The 19,703-nt window shown below is 35.6% G+C and overlaps 1 protein-coding gene across 12 annotated transcripts in view; it reads right to left on the bottom strand.

Moving 5' to 3' along the window:
• The window catches only part of ZMYM2 (zinc finger MYM-type containing 2), a 164,475-nt gene that overhangs the window by 48,462 nt on the left and 96,310 nt on the right, over positions 1–19,703 (bottom strand). For 11 of the 12 annotated variants that reach the window (XR_005029786.2, XR_005029785.2, XR_005029784.2 and 8 more), the window contains 3 exons: positions 7,638–7,709; positions 2,615–2,765; positions 2,023–2,138 (listed from right to left, as the gene is read on the bottom strand). Coding sequence is in view for 7 of the 12 variants with exons in the window: in XM_057490439.1 (XP_057346422.1) it covers positions 2,023–2,138; positions 2,615–2,765; positions 7,638–7,709 (339 nt within the window). In the remaining 5 variants the exon portion in view is untranslated. The remainder of the gene's footprint in view (positions 1–2,022; positions 2,139–2,614; positions 2,766–7,637; positions 7,710–19,703) is intronic. The other variant, XM_057490436.1, reaches the window with a different exon arrangement.

The raw sequence follows: 19,703 nt of genomic DNA on the forward strand, positions 1-19,703 counted from the left end.
GCAAATAATAGTGAGGCTAACCAAGTTCTGAACATGTTTTTTAAAAACCTAGCTACTAGTTCTCTCTCCAACTGCTAATTTCTAATGATTTGCCCCATTTGCATTATTGCTGTCAGTTCCATTCCAAGTCCATCAGTGAAAACAGCCTTTCTTACTTTTTCAAACTGATTTCTTCTACAAAGTTTAGAAAAAATAACAGACTGGTATTGCCATCAGGAATTTCAGTTTTACTATATTTTTAAAAGTTAAAAACAATTTATAGGCTAGGAAAAGATACAAGCATATACAGGCTTTAAAATTTTGTCCTAACTTATAATCTGAATGATGAATACACTGATATTTAATTATGATTCTTTAATATAAATTACATATAATCTTCTGAATGTATGAAATAAAGGTTTTTTTCCAAAGTGGCAGTAGAAGGAAAAACACTTTTATCATTTTTATAACTCTGCATATATCACACAATTAAAATTTGTGAAAAAATAAAACATGCAGATTTAAGAAAATTAAGTATCAGGTGAATATATTTTTTAAATAAAATCCAGCAACATTATCCTTAGTGCTTCCATAAAACTAAAGTCCATTAACTCTTTCAAAACTAATGAAATACCATCCCATTACCTAACTTTGAAATGAAAACACATCTAATAAAGGAAAGAGAAAGGAAAAAAATTCTGTTTTTCTGACTGCCAACTTTTATGCGGTTACACACTGATGAGACTGCCTACAGGCTTATCTGAATGCATTCCTTAGAAATAAGAGTGTAAGAGTTTCTTTAAAATGTACAATGTACATATACAAATGATCTCATCAAATAATAGGCGATACAAGTCTCAAATGAAAAAAAAGTAGAGTTTCAATTAACATTTCAGTTTACCAACATCAAAACAGAGTAAAGAAAGTTAAAATCTGACAAGCATCATACCAAAGACACTGTCCCCTCAACTACTTATATCCTTATTCCTTGTAAATTCTGGTTTAAGAAAACCAACAAGTCAGTATCAGTATTTACCACTCTAAGGATGTTATCAATGGCCATGATCCCAACTCCCAAAATAAAAGTTTAGTCTTGAATGTGGTTTATCAACCTAAGCTCAGTTAAGGATGTAACTATTAACAAAAACAACATACACTTGGCCGAATTCAAAACCACATCAATTGAAATGCTAATAACTCTTATAACTACAGTAACGTACTTAAAAGACTTAATTTCCAACTTACATAAAATAACACATGGCTAAGTGTCTGCAACAAAGAATTACTGGATGAATTAACTCAAGTGCACGTCTTTACACACTGGTTGAATCTTTAAGTTAATACTCTGTAATTTTCACATAGCAGGTAAACCTTCTCATACCACTTAACTAATGCTGAATCCCCTTCTAAGCCATTCCTTTCTAGTGACCAACCAGCTTAAGTTTGAACACTTAAAAGTAATACTGTCTTCTTGGGCTGTCCATACTCCAGCTTTTAAGAAGTACGTCAGAAAATCCTTCTTTATATTTGCCAAAATAAAGAATATCTTCCTGAAACTGAACTTGTACACTATACAACTCCAGTGCAATCTCCTTTATACATGGTGTATTTTTAGGAAAAAAAAAAAATTTATGTTTATCACGTCCAGGCTAAATATACCTATATCCTTCATCTATTTATCATAAAACAGAATTCCCCTTAAAAGTCACAACTTACTAAAAACCATCTACTAAGAAAACACTATACACATAAGGCACGTAGCTCAATTACACCAAAATTTATTTTGCTTCGATGTTTATATCATAAATAACAATTAGAAAGTAAATAAGGTTATCCATGCTATGCAGAGAGCTGGGGCAGCTGCATCTACTACTGGGAATCTAGAACTTCAGTCCTCCAAATTTGACTCTCAACAAGGCTATAATCCAACACTGACTCTCAACAAGGCTATATAAAAATTAGCACATTATATAAAGATAAAGCCTGTTACACTATTTCCTGTATTTTATTGGGGATAAGGATAATGCAAAATAAATAACAAACCTGAAATTTAGCCACACAACTGGAATTGCAAAAGTTATACAGTTTTCCATCAGGCATTGTGGCTTGATACTGAGGTAAAGAGTTTCGCTTACAAAAATGGCAAATAATTCCCAAACCTAGGAAAGAAAAGGTACATAGCTGATTTCTTTATAAAGTAATGAAAGTTGAAAAAAAAATCTTAAGTGACCTGTGAAAATATTATTTTAATGGAATCTCTGTAAACCCATCTTTTATTAAATTCTAAGATTATATGTACCTTAAAAAATACTGTCATTAAAGAGTCTGATCTGATATTAGGTCTCTAAAATATCCACAGATACATGAAACAACCTCAGTTTTAAATGACTGGATGGAAAAAACAATTTTAGCTAAGAACACAGACATGGACTGAAGTCCACCAGTAATTTTAAATTATAATAAATGTGGAATGATCAAAACCATTAAAAAGTTTGCAGTAAGAAAGTTTAGTGTTAAAATAAAAATAAAGTTCTATGCAGTTAAAAACAAGGGTAAAAAAATGTTAAAGGAGAAAAAGTAGTTAAGAACTTAATCTTGTTAAAGTTTTTTAACTTTCTAAATACCTGAAACTTACTTTGTGATTTTGCATATTTTGTCTTGTGACTGTTCATGCAAACAGTTGAACAATATGGCTCCATATATCCATTAGGACCTATACACTGAGTCATATCAAAAAACCTGCATTGTGTTCGGCAACCAGTGCAAGTGGTCAGTTTTCCGTATTTCTAAAATTTGAAACATGAAAATATAATTAAGAAACCACAATTTAACTAGAAGAAAGGTTATCATATTTTTCATTATACCTCTGTTCTCTCTGCAAAACAATTCTGTTAATGTCTAATCAGCAGGCTTAGTGAGTCACAAGTCCTCATCGGGATGCGAACTGTTAACCAAAATGCAGCTAAATTAAGATTCAAACAAAAGTAATGATCTCAGCTAAGCCGACTTCAAAAATAGTTTTTCTCCATTAATTAAGTTTAACAGAATTAAGCAAAGCTGAAAATCAAAGAAAGGCAGTGTTTTCTGTTTACAATGATGACACACTTCTTTGTCATCTGACAAAAGAAACTAAATGGACCTATGAAATGTAACCTTAATAATCAAATAACATCCTTCAGAGGAATAATTTGAAGATGTTAAGTGCTTTTTTCCATTGAGCTGATGCTGTTCCAAGCACTTTCGGAACTTCTCTTAAAGCTAATTTACCCCTTATCTACTACACTTAAAATATCATATAAAATAAAATCACAATAAAATAATTTTCTTTTAATTTTTTTAAAATACAGAAACAAAACTTATTCAAAATTATGCTGGGCTATTAACAAATGTTGATATTAGTCAACAGATAATAATAAAGTCAATCTTTCTGCCAAGAGTGAGTATTTGCCAACACTGACATAATTTAAAGAAATGAGATAAAATATATGAAGGTAAGGCCAAAAGAAGAACACTTTGAAAATTACTGGACAAAAGCAGTTATACTGAAATATACACAGTCTTACAACAACAGAATTCAGATGAACTGGTGTGTATTAAAACTTAACTTGATAGTCAGAATTAGAAATCAGAGGCAAGCCTTTAGGTGCAACTTGTATTTGATCTATCTAACTGTCATAATCAGTTAAGTCACATATCATATATCATGTTGCAAAATAACTGTATCCATCTTCCCACCTGATGTTGACATTACTGCTCATCTTCAAAGCCAACAGCATCTAGTACCATATGATGATATAAAGAAGACCTCAAAATGTTCCATGGATGGATGGACGAATAATAAATTTGAGAAGATGACAATGAGGCCAAAAATAACATAAAATTGCTAAACTGCATAGATAAATTTCATAAGCACCATAGGACTTTAGAAAATAAAGGTAATAAACTGAAGGTAAAAACAATAACCCAAAACAAGTAACATCAACATCCAAAAAAAAACAACTTCCTCAGCATACAACAGAACAGGTATGAGAAAGCATAGCCATTTATGTGCCAGGAATATATATTCATTCCGACACTATAAAAAATAACAAGCTGCTCCTCCTCACTAACTCAAATTATCACTTAAAGGAAGCCCTAGATTTTACTTTTTAAAGTGAAAATCAACTCATTCTTCAATTTCTGGTAGGCTCCAAAAAGAAATAGTTACCAACAGCAAAAGAATGGTAATAAGGAACAAAAAAGAAAAGCTGCAAAGCTATTTAGTCTAATTATAAATCTCCCAATGTTACAAGGACAATAAAGGAGAATGCTACTTTTTGTGTTTGGAATAACATGTTTTCCTAAGGCCTATATAATAATTTAAAATTTTTATGTTGGGAAGAAAATACATTAATAAAATAATACACAATAAAAGAATGTTTAAATTTTGGCACCACAGAACAAATTAGGAATACTAAAAATATCAGGACACCTGTCATTTTTATCGCAGGATTACAGAAGGAAAAGTAAAACAGGTCCATGTAGCAGCAGCTATAAAGAATTCTTTTACCAATATGAATAAGGTCCAATCATCTAATCTAATCTTGGATTAGAAATTTTTTTTAACATATTAGAAACATCCTTCAAATTGATAATGTTTATTGACAAAAGGGTTAAGTAATTAATTAGTAAGTTTTAAGACATACCAATAAAAAGTAGACCAGTTGAATTGGGTCAAGTAAACAAGGAGCTAAGCAACTGGTCCACACTGACAAATACTTTTATCTGAAGAGAATGAGAAAGTACTATCAGAAAGACAGAATCATTAATATTGAAACTATTTTAACACAACCATTTTCACAGCTACCACTACTTCAAAAACAAAAGGATCCATTTTAATGGAAGAACATCAGCAAAACAGAAATATACCTCATGCCATGTTTCTGTTTTATACGTAAACAATCAAAATAATTGTATTTAAATTTCATGCATTCTATAAATATGCATTCAGTGATTTAAAGGGATTAAATAACTCAACAAATTCACAATTAATATATTCCCCATTAAAGCATGGAAAAAAAGACACCTATTTATAAATTCAGTGAAAAAGAATGAGGTAGAACTGATCAAAGCAAGATATCTGTTAAGGTAAATGGTAAATACAATAGAGAATTTATAGCAAATTGTCTCATTTTCAGTCTACTCACTGAAAAAAGGTACTGTTACATTTTAGATTTTAACCAGTTCTACATGAATTTCAAAATTAACCACTGAATGATTTTAAAACTACCCCTAATTTCCCATTTTACATGTAACATATTTCATTTAATACATTTTGATGGAGTGGACAACATGGGGAGGTATTCAAGAGATAAAGACTTGTTGGCACAAATCCAATCTGGGAAATGGGCACCAAGATATGGCCTGCACAGGACCTGCTTCCTAACCACATTCAAACACAACTTAAACTTAGTAACTTGGATCCATGACATTACATGGGAAAAAATATTATCTTTATATTCATTAACATCTAAAAGAAATGTAGCATTCTCTTTCATTCTGATTGGAAGCAATAAACCATAATAGTTTTAATACAACCTATAACTTTGTCAAAAATAAAAATCCCCAGCCTTTTATATCATACTGGCAGACTGCTCAATATATCATTTATGTTCACTACTTCAAAAAACATTATAGCTACTAACCACTATATCTTATTAGTTAATGCATTAATAAAATATATATGTTACATTTCAAAATTTTTTTAATATTTCTGAGAATGGTATTTTTATATATATTGGTTCTAATTGCAATCAAAGGCATTTTATTTTATGCATTTAGTAACATTCTGAGAATTAGTCTATCCACATAACCAAGGAGTCCATAGCAAAGAACCCTATTAGATTAGGAGTAGTGATAAAAATTCAACAATGACATGATATCATACTGACTTTAACACTAAGGGAAGATTAAGAGATAAATTGAAGTAAAACTTACACTTCACTCAGTAAAACCCTGAAATTATTTCTTTGTTGCAAGATGTCTGTGCAGAGAAAATAAGATCTTAAAACTTTAAACACTATCACTTCACTTTTCTTCCCTTTAGCATAGTTTACAATTTTCTTTGAACAGGATTGTAATTTTTAAATTTTTGCTAATTGACAGCAGATGCTAAAAACAGTGAGTGAAGTTTGCGGAGCAACAGGTTATTTACTTACTATTGAATATATCCCCCTAAAAAACGTAATAGAGAGGGAAAATCAGCAACTATATCCAGTAGAAATCTGACTGATACCCCTTAACCAAGTGAACCAAGCTAATATACAATAGTGGGACAAACACACATCATGTGTCTCCTGGTATAACATACTAAGACAGATATAGTATCATTTATGAGATATTCATGCCAAAAAATATATTCCTTAATTTAATTCTGAGAAAATATCTGACAAACTCAAATTGATGGGCAATCTACCAAATGCTCTGTAGTATTCAAAAATGTCAAGGATGTGAAAGACAAAAAGAAACTAGGAAATAGGTTCAGATTAAAGCAGACAGGACTTCCATCCCCAGCCACACACACAATGGGGTATAGCAGAGACTAGATTTAGCCTCCCACCTTTAACAACTAGAAAACAAGACAAGGATATGAGACAATGGCTTTAAACACTGCACAAATATAATAATCCATCATACAGAAATTTACAAAAAACAAGCTGTAGGAAAAGAGCTAGAAATGACAAATATGAAAATAGTAGGCAAAACTGTTAAAAGAGCAATGATAAATATGCCAATACATTTAAGAAATCAGTATTGGAAAACATGAACATGATGCATTAATTAGAAAATATAAGAGAGACCCAGAAGCAGCTTGTAGAGATGAGAAAGACAAGATGTGAGATGAAAAATATACAACATGGAACTAACAGCTGATTAGAAAATATTAGTAAAATTAAAGATACAACAGTATAAACTCTCCAAAACGAAACAAGAAGGAAAAAAAACAATAACACAGCCATAGGAACCATGGGACAACAGCAGGAAGAAGTCTAACATGTCTGGAGTTGAGTCTCAGAAGAGGAGAAAAAAAACAAAAAAATTTTAAAGAAATAATGGCCTATAACCCTGGATTAAATCCTAAGCAAGAAATTTTCTCTTCCATTTGCTATAAGGGATATTAATGGACAAAGTTTGAATAAGGCCTATAGATTAATCAGACAGCAGTATTATATGAATATAAAATTATTTAGACCATTATACTATAGTTATAATTATTTCTAATTATATTCATTTATCATTCATGCACTAACTTATCTGGACTAATAAATGTAGACTTGGAAATCTTTTTGAAAGACACTTTCTACTCTCTCAGGTAGGTACAAAAGAGAGGGACTTTTATATCCTTTAAATGACTCCTGTGCCTAAAAATCTTAACTGAAAATAATTTTTAAATAACATACTTACTGAAAAATAAATGAGCATATCACAAGAAAGTATATGCAAAATCTAGTGAAATAAGTTTGTCTATGTCTCATAGACAAAGAAAACAATTAACTGACATGTTTTATATTCACAAATTCTAATTTACTTCAAAATACACATGATTTTTCAAACACATAATAAAGACAGTAACAGTACATGAAGTTGTTAGGCCTTAACCCCAGCTATATTCTGCTTACCTCAGGCTGCATTAAGAAAGAGTCCTGCGTATGATCGCGAACCTCCTTCAGGAAGCCTGGATGACTACCTACCTAAAAAAAGATTGTAGAATACTTTATGATAACACATAAAAAAGGCTGCTAGATTTGAAAGGTAAATAAATGCCAATTCTTAATTGTTCTGGTGTCTTAAAAACTCATTCCAACTTTTAAAAGTATCTATCTGTCTTATTCCCAGTACCACTGACCAACTTAAAGAATAATTATTAAATTATTTTAATTAACCTATAGAAATACTCATTTAATGATAAAATTATATAATGGGATAAGGAATTAAAAATACTTAGCTATAATTCAGCTCTCAGCACACCTTGCAAAAAACAAAAAAAAAAATTCCCTTAGATGATAATGTATTCTAAAACCTCATGAATTCTATTATTAATACTTAAAATTATAGTATCTCAAAGCATTATATATTAGACCATTTAGAGATTAGTTACAATTTTTATCATTTGCAGATGGGTTGTTTTGGGAACTCTTTTTAAAGCACCTATGACAGCTTCCAGCACATATGAATTTATATCCTTACTCCTTGCAGGAAGCAACCTATTTCCTTTTTGAAAGTCAAAATACTATGCAAGAAAATGGAAAAACATTGAAAGACAAGTGTTAAACATTATACAATCTCCACTGCTAGGATCTTGATTTTTACTTGTATCAGTATATTCTAGAAACTGAGCAACAGGAACATAGATAAGCAACCATGGCAGCCAATTAAAATGTGAGACACAAAGATGGAAAGGGGAAGCATAGGCAGGAACAAGAAAAGATCGCCATAAAATTTTAGTTAACAGGTTACAGGAAAAGAAGACATTCACTGGAGCATTGTAGTGGTCTCTAAACATATCTGGTTGTGGCCCTTTATCAGCAATAATGTATGCATTGCCATTCATTTACTTGTTAAGTATAAACATATAGTATGTGAATTATAGAACGTATGAAAATACTTCAAAATAAGATGAAACACTATTTTTAAATAATTTTTATTTTATTTAATGATAATACAAAGAATATTTTCTATCCACCTGAGTGGAATCATTTGGTTTCAGTGGAAGCTATGTGGAGATCAATAAGGAGGTATTTCTACTCCTCCCAGTCAGAATGGAATCAGACAAAGCCAAGAGGCGAGCAGAATTCTTACATCCACCCAGCAATAACAAGGAGCTCCTCTGCACCCATGGGTGTCAACAGAGACCATGTGGAGAGCTTTGATTTCTACCTCTACCTAGTTATAATGAGGTGGGGCCTTCCTTCCCTATCAAAGCAAGCGTCAAAATAAAGCCAGCTAAGGAAGAAAGTGTTAGATCCAGAGTTCATAATACCCAAAAAAACATCTACACTTCAGTGAAAAAATAACCTACCAAAAACCAGGAAATCAATTTAAATGTAAAGAGACCATCAACAGATACTAACAATCAAAGTACCCACATGTTAGAATTATCTGACAAAGATTTTTAAAGAGCCCTGATAAAAATGTTTCAACAGGAATAAAAACACAATTAACCAGGAAAAAACAGAATATCTCACCAAAGAATAGAAGATGTAAAGAAGAACCAAATGGAAATTCTGGACTGAAAAAAACAGTAACATAAATTTTGAAAATCAATGCATGAAGTACATCAAAAGAATACAGAAGCCAAGTGGAAGTGCTGACCATGGCAGAAGCTAGAAAATTTTGAGCAACAAAATAAATAGAGCAGTATCTAATTATAACCCAAAGGGTATAATAAATATCCATGAGTCTATTCTGATATTAATAATTGACTGAATAAATTAATAAATGTCAAAGAGACAACTCTTCTATGCACAAAAATCCAAGTATCTATAAACTCCACCCAGAAAGATTGACTTCATTCCGAAGAGCACTTGGAAACTAGTGGCCAAAGAGGGGCAGGAGTAACTTTACAAAGGAAAATTCTGACAAACACTGCTTCAGCAAGGTGATCAACATCAAGGTCATTAATCATCTTAATAGATGTACCTTGTTATGTGACGAAAAGTTAAAATGTAAAAGATAAGCATCTCTACAATTTTACTCCTAAAAATCCACAGCCCCAGTCTGTCTAATGATGAGAAAAACATCAGACAAATTCCAAAAGAAAGGCATCTTACAGTATACCTGATTCCTAAAAACTGTCAAGGTCATCAAATACAAGGAAAGTCTGAGAAAATGTCACAACCAAGAGAAGCCTGAAGTCACATGATTACTGAATATAATGCAGTATCCTGGATGGACTCTGAAAACAAAAAAGGGACATTACATAAAAATTAAGGAAATGCAAATACAACTATGGACTTTACATAGTAATAATAATAAAATGTTGTATCAGTTAATTAGAACAAATGTATCATATTAATTTCAGGTATCAATAAAAGAGGAAATGGTGAGATGGGCAGCTATAACATCAGAAATTTGTACTATCTGCTTTATTTTTTTTTGGAGCACTTAAAATTGTTCTAAAAAATTAACTATTAAAAAATTACAGAGGCGGAGCCAACATGGCGGCGTGAGTAGGACAGTGGGAATCTCCTCCCAAAAACAAATATACTTTTGAAAATAAAACAAACACAACTAGCCCTAAAAGAGAGACCAGAAGATGCAGGACAGTGCCCAGACTGCAGCTACACCAGCGAGAACCCAGCGACTGGTGAAAGGGGTAAGATACAAGCCCTGGCCCGGCGGGACCCGAGCGCCCCTCCCCCCAGCTCCCGGCGGGAGAAGAATAGGCAGAGCGGGAGGGAGACGGAGCCCAGGACTGCCGAACACCCAGCCCCAGCCATCTGGGCCAGAGCGCAGACACAGTACGTGCCCAGGGGGCCCTGGATACTGGGGGAACAGGGAGTAAGACCTCTGAGCGGGTGCCGAAGCTGATGCCCCTGTGACAAAGAAAAGCGGGGGCTTTTTGAAAGTCTTAAAGGGACAGGGACTTAACAGCTTGACGGAAACAACCCAGGTCACACTACAGCAGCTGGAAATTACAGGGAAAACCGGGCGCACTAACCCCCTAGGCAACAGCTCTGAAACCCCTCATGGAGGTAAACAGCCAAACAGCCCCCCCATCCATTACCCCTCCGGGCGCTGCGAAAGCAGAGAAGCAGCCTGAGAAAAACTCCGCCCACAGAAAGGGAAATTTCTCCCTTCCGGCCAGGCAAGACACAAAGACCCAGTCTACACGCAATTACCCAACACAAGCCAATAGGGGTCGCAGTTGTCCCAGTAAAGAAAGGCCAGTAGCAAGTGAAAATTTTGGCCTTCCCAGCTGACAGTCAATAGGACCTGTCAACATGAAAAGGCAAAAAAATATGATCCAGACAAGACTAACCCAGACAGCTTCAGCATCTGCTACATCTTCCCCTGAGAAGGAATCTGGGGAGATAGATTTAGCCAGTCTTCCTGAAAAAGAATTCAAAACAAAAGTCATAACCATGCTGATGGACTTGCAGAGAAATATGCAAGAACTAAGGAAGGAGAATTCAGAAATAAAACAACCTCTGGAAGGACTTCAAAACAGAATGGACGAGATGCAAGAGACCATTAATGGACTAGAAAACAGAACAGGAACGCAGAGAAGCTGATGCAGAGAGAGATAAAAGGATCTCCAGGAATGAAAGAATTTTAAGAGAGCTGAGTGACCAAACGAAAAGGAACAATATACAAATTATAGGTATACCAGAAGAAGTAGAGAGAGAAAAGAGGATAGAAAATGTCTTTGAAGAAATAATTGCTGAAAACTTCGCCAAACTAGGGGAAGAAATGGCCTCTCAGACCACAGAGGTACACAGAACTCCCATGACAAGGGATCCAAGGAGGGCAACACCAAGACACATAATAATTAAAATGGCAAAGATCAAAGACAAGGACAAAGTATTAAAGGCAGCCAGAGAGAAAGAAAAGGTTACCTACAAAGGAAAACCCATCAGGCTATCATCAGACTTCACAACAGAAACCCTACAGGCCAGAAGAGAATGGCATGATATACTTAATGCGATGAAACAGAAGGGCCTCGAACCAAGACTACTGTATCCAGCACGAATATCATTAAATATGAAGGAGGGATTAAAAAATTCCCAGACAAGCAAAAGTTGAGGGAATTTGCCTCCGACAAACCACCTCTACGGGGCATCCTACGGGGACTGCTCTAGATGGGAGCACTCCTAAAAAGAGCACAGAACAAAACACGCAACATATGAAGAAGGGAGGAGGAGGAATAAGAAGGGAGAGAAATAAATAATCATCAGACTGTGTTTATAATAGCTCAACAAGCGAGTTAAGTTAGACAGTAAGATAGTAAAGAAGCTAACCCTAAACCTATGGTAACCACAAACTTAAAGCCTGCAATGGCAATAAATTCATACCTTTCAATAATCACCCTAAATGTAAATGGACTGAATGCACCAATCAAAAGACACAGAGTAATAGAATGGATAAAAAAGCAAGATCCATCCATATGCTGCTTACAAGAGACTCACCTCAGACCCAAAGACACGCACAGACTTAAAGTCAAGGGATGGAAAAAGATATTTCAAGCAAACAACAGAGAGAAGAAAGCAGGTGTTGCAATTCTGGTATCAGACAAAACAGACTTCAAAATAAAGAAAGTAACAAAAGACAAAGAAGGACACAACATAATGATAAAGGGCTCAGACCATCAAGAGGATATAACCATTACAAATATATATGCACCCAATACAGGAATACCTGAAACAAATATTAACAGAACTAAAGGAGGAAATAGAATGCAGTGCATTCATTCTAGGAGACTTCAACACACCACTCACTCCAAAGGACAGATCCACCAGACAGAAAATAAGTAAGGACACAGAGGCACTGACAACACACTAGAACAGATGGACCTAATAGACATCAACAGAACTCTACATCCAAAAGCAACAGGATACACATTCTTCTCAAGTGCACATGGAACATTCTCCAGAATAGACCACATACTAGGACACAAAAAGAGCCTCAGTAAATTCCAAAAGATTGAAATCCTACCAACCAACTTTTCAGACCACAAAGGCATTAAACTAGAAATAAACTGTTCAAAAAAGCAAAAAGGCTCACAAACACATGGAGGCTTAACGACATGCTCCTAAATAATCAATGGATCAATGACCAAATTAAAATGGAGATCCAGCAATATATGGAAACACATGACAACAACAACACAAAGCCCCAACTTCTGTGGGACACAGCAAAAGCAGTCTTAACAGGAAAGTATATAGCAATCCAAGCATATTTAAAAAAGGAAGAACAAGCCCAAATGAACGGTCTAATGTCACAATTATCGAAATTGGAAAAAGAAGAACAGATGAGGCCTAAGGTCAGCAGAAGGAGGGACATAATAAAGATCGGAGAAGAAATAAATAAAATTGAGAAGAATAAAACAATAGCAAAAATCAATGAAACCAAGAGCTGGTTCTTCGAGAAAATAAATAAAATAGATAAGCCTCTAGCCAGACTTATTAAGAGGAAAAGAGAGTCAACACAAATCAACACTATCAGAAACGACAAAGGAAAAATCATGACGGACCCCACAGAAATACAAAGAATTATTAGAGACTACTATGAAAACCTATATGCTAACAAGCTGGGAAACCTAGGAGAAATGGACAACTTCCGAGAAAAATACAACCTTCCAAGACTGACCAAAAAAGAAACAGAAAATCTAAACAGACCAATTACCAGCAACGAAATTGAAGCGGTAATCAAAAAACTACCAAAGAACAAAACCCCAGGCCAGATGGATTTACATCGGAATTTTATCAGACATACAGGGAAGACATAATACCCATTCTCCTTAAAGTTTTCCAAAAAATAGAAGAGGAGGGGATACTCCCAAACTCATTCTATGAAGCTAACATCACCATAATACCAAAACCAGGCAAAGACACCACCAAAAAAGAAAACTACAGACCAATATCCCTGATGAACGTAGACGCAAAAATACTCAACAAAATGTTAGCAAACCGAATTCAAAAATACATCAAAACGATCATACACCATGACCAAGTGGGATTCATCCCAGGTATGCAAGGATGGCACAACATTCAAAAGTCCATCAATATCATCCACCACATCAACAAAAAGAAAGACAAAAACCACATGATCATCTCCATAGATGCTGAAAAAGCATTTGACAAAGTTCAACATCCATTCATGATAAAAACTCTCAGCAAAATGGGAATAGAGGGCAAGTACCTCAACATAATAAAGGCCATCTATGAAAAACCCACAGCCAACATTATACTGAACAGCGAGAAGCTGAAAGCATTTCCGCTGAGATAGGGAACTAGACAGGGATGCCCACTCTCCCCACTGTTATTTAACATAGTACTGGAGGTCCTAGCCATGGCAATCAGACAAAACAAAAAAATACAAGGAATCCAGATTGGCAAAGAAGAAGTTAAACTGTCACTATTTGCAGATGACATGATACTGTACATAGAAAACCCTAAAGACTCCACTCCAGAACTACTAGAACTGATATCGGAATACAGCAAAGTTGCAGGATACAAGATCAACACACAGAAATCTGTGGCTTTCCTATACACCAACAATGAACCAACAGAAAGAGAAATCAGGAAAACAACTCCATTCCCAATTGCATCAAAAAAAATAAAATACCTAGGAATAAACCTAACCAAAGAAGTGAAAGACTTATACTCTGAAAACTACAAGTCACTCTTAAAAGAAATTAAAGGGGACACTAACAGATGGAAACACATCCCATGCTCGTGGCTAGGAAGAATTAATATCATCAAAATGGCCATCCTGCCCAAAGCAATATAGAGATTTGATGCAATCCCTATAAAACTACCAGCAACATTCTTCAATGAACTGGAACAAATAGTTCAAAAATTCATATGGAACCACCAAAGACCCCGAATAGCCAAAGCAATCCTGAGAAAGAAGAATAAAGTAGAGGGGATCTCACTCCCCAACATCAAGCTCTACTATAAAGCCATAGTAATCAAGACAATTTGGTACTGGCACAAGAACAGAGCCACAGACCAATGGAACAGACCAGACAATCCAGACATTAACCCAGACATATATGGTCAATTAATATTTGATAAAGGAGCCATGGACATACAATGGCGAAATGACAGTCTCTTCAACAGATGGTGCTGGCAAAACTGGACAGCTACATGTAGGAGAATGAAACTGGACCATTGTCTAAACCCATATACAAAAGTAAACTCAAAATGGATCAAAGACCTGAATGTAAGTCACGAAACCATTAAACTCTTGGAAGAAAACATAGGCAAAAACCTCTTAGACATAAACATGAGTGACCTCTTCTTGAACATATCTCCCGGGGCAAGGAAAACAACAGCAAAAATGAGTAAGTGGGACTATATTAAGCTGAAAAGCTTCTGTACAGCAAAAGACACCATCAATAGAACAAAAAGGAACCCTACAGTATGGGAGAATATATTTGAAAATGACACATCCGATAAAGGCTTGACGTCTAGAATATATAAAGAGCTCACACGCCTCAACAAACAAAAAACAAATAACCCAATTAAAAAATGGGCAGAGGAACTGAACAGACGGTTCTCCAAAAAAGAAATACAGATGGCCAACAGACACATGAAAAGATGCTCCACATCGCTAATTATCAGAGAAATGCAAATTAAAACTACAATGAGGTATCACCTCACACCAGTAAGGATGGCTGCCATCCAAAAGACAAACAACAACAAATGTTGGCGAGGCTGTGGAGAAAGGGGAACCCTCCTACACTGCTGGTGGGAATGTAAATTAGTTCAACCATTGTGGAAAGCAGTATGGAGGTACATCAAAATGCTCAAAACAGACATACCATTTGTCCCAGGAATTGCACTCCTAGGAATTTACCCTAAGAATGCAGCAATCAAGTATGAGAAAGACCAATGTACCCCTATGTTTATCGCAGCACTATTTACAATAGCCAAGAATTGGAAGCAACCTAAATGTCCATCTATAGATGAATGGATAAAGAAGAGGTGGTACATATACACAATGGAATACTACTCAGCCATAAGAAAAGGGCAAATCCTACCATTTGCAGCAAGATGGATGGAGCTGGAGGGTATTATTCTCAGTGAAACAAGCCAAGCAGAAAAAGAGAAATACCAAATGATTTCACTCATCTGTGGAATATAAGAACAAAGGAAAAACTGAAGGAACAAAACAGCAGCAGAATCACAGAACTCAAGAATGGACAAACAGGTACCAAAGGGAAAGGGACTGGGGAAGATGGGTGGGTAGGGAGGGCTATGGGGGGGGAGAAAAAGAGGGGTATTAAGATTAGCATGCATGGGGGGGTGGGAGAAAGGGGAGGGCTGTACAACACAGAGAAGGCAAGTAGTGATTCTACAACATTTTGCTATGCTGATGGACAGTGACTGTAAAGGGGTTTATAGGGGGGACCTGGTATAGGGGAGAGCCTAGTAAACAAAGCATTCGTCATGTAAGTGTAGATTAATGATAAAAAATAAAAATAAAAAAAAAAGCAGTTCCTGTGTGGTAACCTCCAATGAGTTCTCCACAATGATATAAAGGGCATATAAAAGTGTAGGCAAAGGGTCTGTTTGTGTTTATACAGAGGATCAAAGCCTAATTTGGCTGCCCCGAAAATGAACTAAGATATGATATGAAAAAGAACTTCCAACATCAGCACTCTCGGGAAGACTCATGACAGAAGATGATCAGCAAAAAAAAAAAAAAAACCCCAACAAAGATCCACGCACTGCCACAGGTGTAGATGCACTCAGCCCACCAGTTCCTGGACTTGCCATGGCAATGAGGAAGGAGATATCTAAGCTGGCCTGTGCATACAGTAAAGCAACAAATTTGACTGGATCTATACTGTTGGAACTCAACCAAGAATTAGGAGAAGTGCAAATTGTAGTGCTCCAAAATCTTACAACCACAGACTATTTACTGTTAAAAGAACATATGGGATGTGAACAGTCCCAGGAATGGGTTGTTCTAATTTATCTGAATTCTCTTAGACTGTTCAAGTTCAGTTGGACAATATCCACCACATCATAGATAAGTTTTCACAAATGCCTAAGGTGCCTAACTGGTTTTCTTGGTTTCACTGGAGATGGCTGGTAATTACAGGTATGCTTTGGTTATGTAACTATATTCCTATTATGTTAATGTGTGCGCACAATTTAATTAGTAGTTTAAAACCTATCCATGCTGAAGTTACTCTACAAGAAGATATGTCAAAGAAATAATCAATCTTCCCAGGTTTTATTCTGCCTCCTACTTCTATAGCTTTTCTTCTTCCTACCGATTTACAACCTTTAAATAGAACTCGTGCCACATGTCGAATTTACCGAGTGTCATAATTCTTCCAAGTGGTAAAGACACCTCAAGACAAATGCTGGGCATAGAAGCCACAGGGCATAAATATGCAAAGAAGTAAAAAGCTAACCTTTTCAAACAATAAGGCTTCTCTCTCACTTACCAACTTAACATTTCCCTGTATGGCCCCGGAAGATGACTGGTTAGCCAGAGACGGGTAAGATTCCTCAAGGGAGGAACAACCTAAGACAGGCACAGTCGCAGGGGGCCATCTGGTGAGAAAATGGGGATCAGCAGAGGTGAGGCTTAGAACCTCCCCCCTCATGTTCTGAGAGAAATCTTCTGCATACATGGATGTTTATTGCCCTCGTCTAGCTCGGATTAACACATAGTCTACAGGCACACACCTGATCATCTACATTTGCTCTCTTACAACACTAAACTCTGTTTTCTACCTTTATCTCGTATCTACCTACCACTTCAGCATTTCATTAAAAATAATAATAATAAAGAGAGAAATGTGGTATCCACATATAAATCAAGTTTAAAAATCAAATGAATATTCATATTTGAACTGACTGTTTATAGTTCATAATGCATGAACAAAACCGAAAGTTTCTGTGAGGACTGCCCTTGCACTGTTCACCATGTAACTTATTCACTATGTAAGAATTTGTACTCCAGGTAAGAACTTGTCGTTATGCAACAGAAGATTGGAGACTGACGAAAATTAGGCTTGGGGTGGATTAATGATTGTGCATTGAGTATTGACCCCCCTATACAGAATTTTATTGTTGTTAACAACTATTTGATCAATAAATATGAGAGATGCCCTCACAAAAAAAAAAAATATATATATATATACATATATATATATATATATATATATATATGTATATATATATAAACACACTTCCAATTGTAAAATAAATAAGTAACCAGGATGTAATGTATAGCATAAGGAATATAGTCAAAATATTGTAACAACTTGGTATGGTGATAGCTGGTACCTAGAATTATCATGTATATAAATGTTGAATCACTGTGTTGTACACCTGAAACTAATGAAATGTAATACTGTGTGTCAACTACCCTTCAATAAAAAAATAAATAAAAAATAAAAAATAAAAAACTAAATAAAAAAAAAAGATTGACTAAAAAAAAAAAAAAGTACAAAAACAAAACTCAAGAGACGGAACCAAGAGCAGAATGGAGAAGAGAGGAAACAAGATCAATGAAGAGGAAAATGAAGAGGAAAACAGAAGTTATCCAATATCAACAGAAAAGAAACAGACCCACAGGGAAAAATTAAGAAGAATAGAACATCAGGGATCTGTAGGACTATAACAAAAGATGTAAGTGCCATGTACTTAGATCCCTAGAGGAAAAGCAAAAAAAGAACAGAGCTGAAAAAATACTAAAAAATGGCAAAACTGGACAGCTACATGTAAGAGAATGAAACTGGATCACTGTCTAACCCCATACACAAAAGTAAATTCGAAATGAATCGAAGACCTGAATGTAAGTCATGAAACCATAAAACTCTTAGAAAAAAACATAGGCAAAAATCTCTTGGACATAAACATGAGCGACTTCTTCATGAACATATCTCCACAGGAAAGGGAAACAAAAGCAAAAATGAACAAGTGGGACTATATCAAGCTGAAAAGCTTCTGTACAGCATCAACAGAACAAAAAGGCATCCTACAGTATGGGAGAATATACTCATAAACGACAGATCTGATAAAGGGTTGACATCCAAAATATATAAAGATCTCACGCACCTCAGCAAACAAAAAGAAAACACTCCAATTAAAAAATGGGCAGAGCTGCTCAACAGACAGTTCTCCAAAAAAGAAATTCAGATGGCCAACTGACACATGAAAAGATGCTCCACATCGCTAGTCATCAGAGAAATGCAAATTAAAACCACAATGAGATATCACCTCACACCAGTAGGATCGCCACCATCCAAAAGACAAACAACAACAAATGTTGGCAAGGATGTGGTGAATGGGGAACCCTCGTACACTGCTGGTGGGAATGTAAATTAGTTCAACCATTGTGGAAAGCAGTATAGAGGTTACTCAAAAAGCTCAAAATAGAAATACCATTTGACCCAGGAATTCCACTCCTAAGAATGTATCCTAAGAACACAGCGGCAAGTGTAGGAGCCAAGATGGCGGCGTGAGTAGTTCAGCAGAAATCTCCTCCCAAAAACATAAATATTTTTGGAAATACAACAAATACAACTATTCCTAAAAGAGAGACCAGTGGATACAGTACAACAGCCAGGGCTACAACTACATCTGCGAGAAGTCAGCATTACACGAAGAGGGTAAGATACAAGCTGCGACCCAGCAGAACTCGAGCGCCCCACAACCCCAGCACCCTGGCAGGAAGAAAGGAGTCGGAAGTGGGAGGGAGTGAAAGCCCAGGACTGCTAAACACCAGCTCTAGTAATCCACACTGGTAGCACAGCCACACGGTACACGGTGCACAGTGTCCTGGATATTAGAGAAATGGAAAAGCAAAACCTGCAAGCGGGTCCCTGCAACCGGCTCCCCTGGGACAAAAGAAAAGCGACTGCTTTTTGAAAGTCTTCAAGGGACAGGGACTTCACAGCTGGATGAAATCGTCCTGGCACACTCAGCCTAGCAGGTGGGAATACTGGGGAACTCGAGAAAACCTAACCCTCTGGTCGGCAGCACAGCTCTGAAGCC

The sequence above is a fragment of the Manis pentadactyla genome, chromosome 2 (assembly GCF_030020395.1).
Source record: "Manis pentadactyla isolate mManPen7 chromosome 2, mManPen7.hap1, whole genome shotgun sequence".
NCBI lineage: Eukaryota > Metazoa > Chordata > Mammalia > Pholidota > Manidae > Manis > Manis pentadactyla.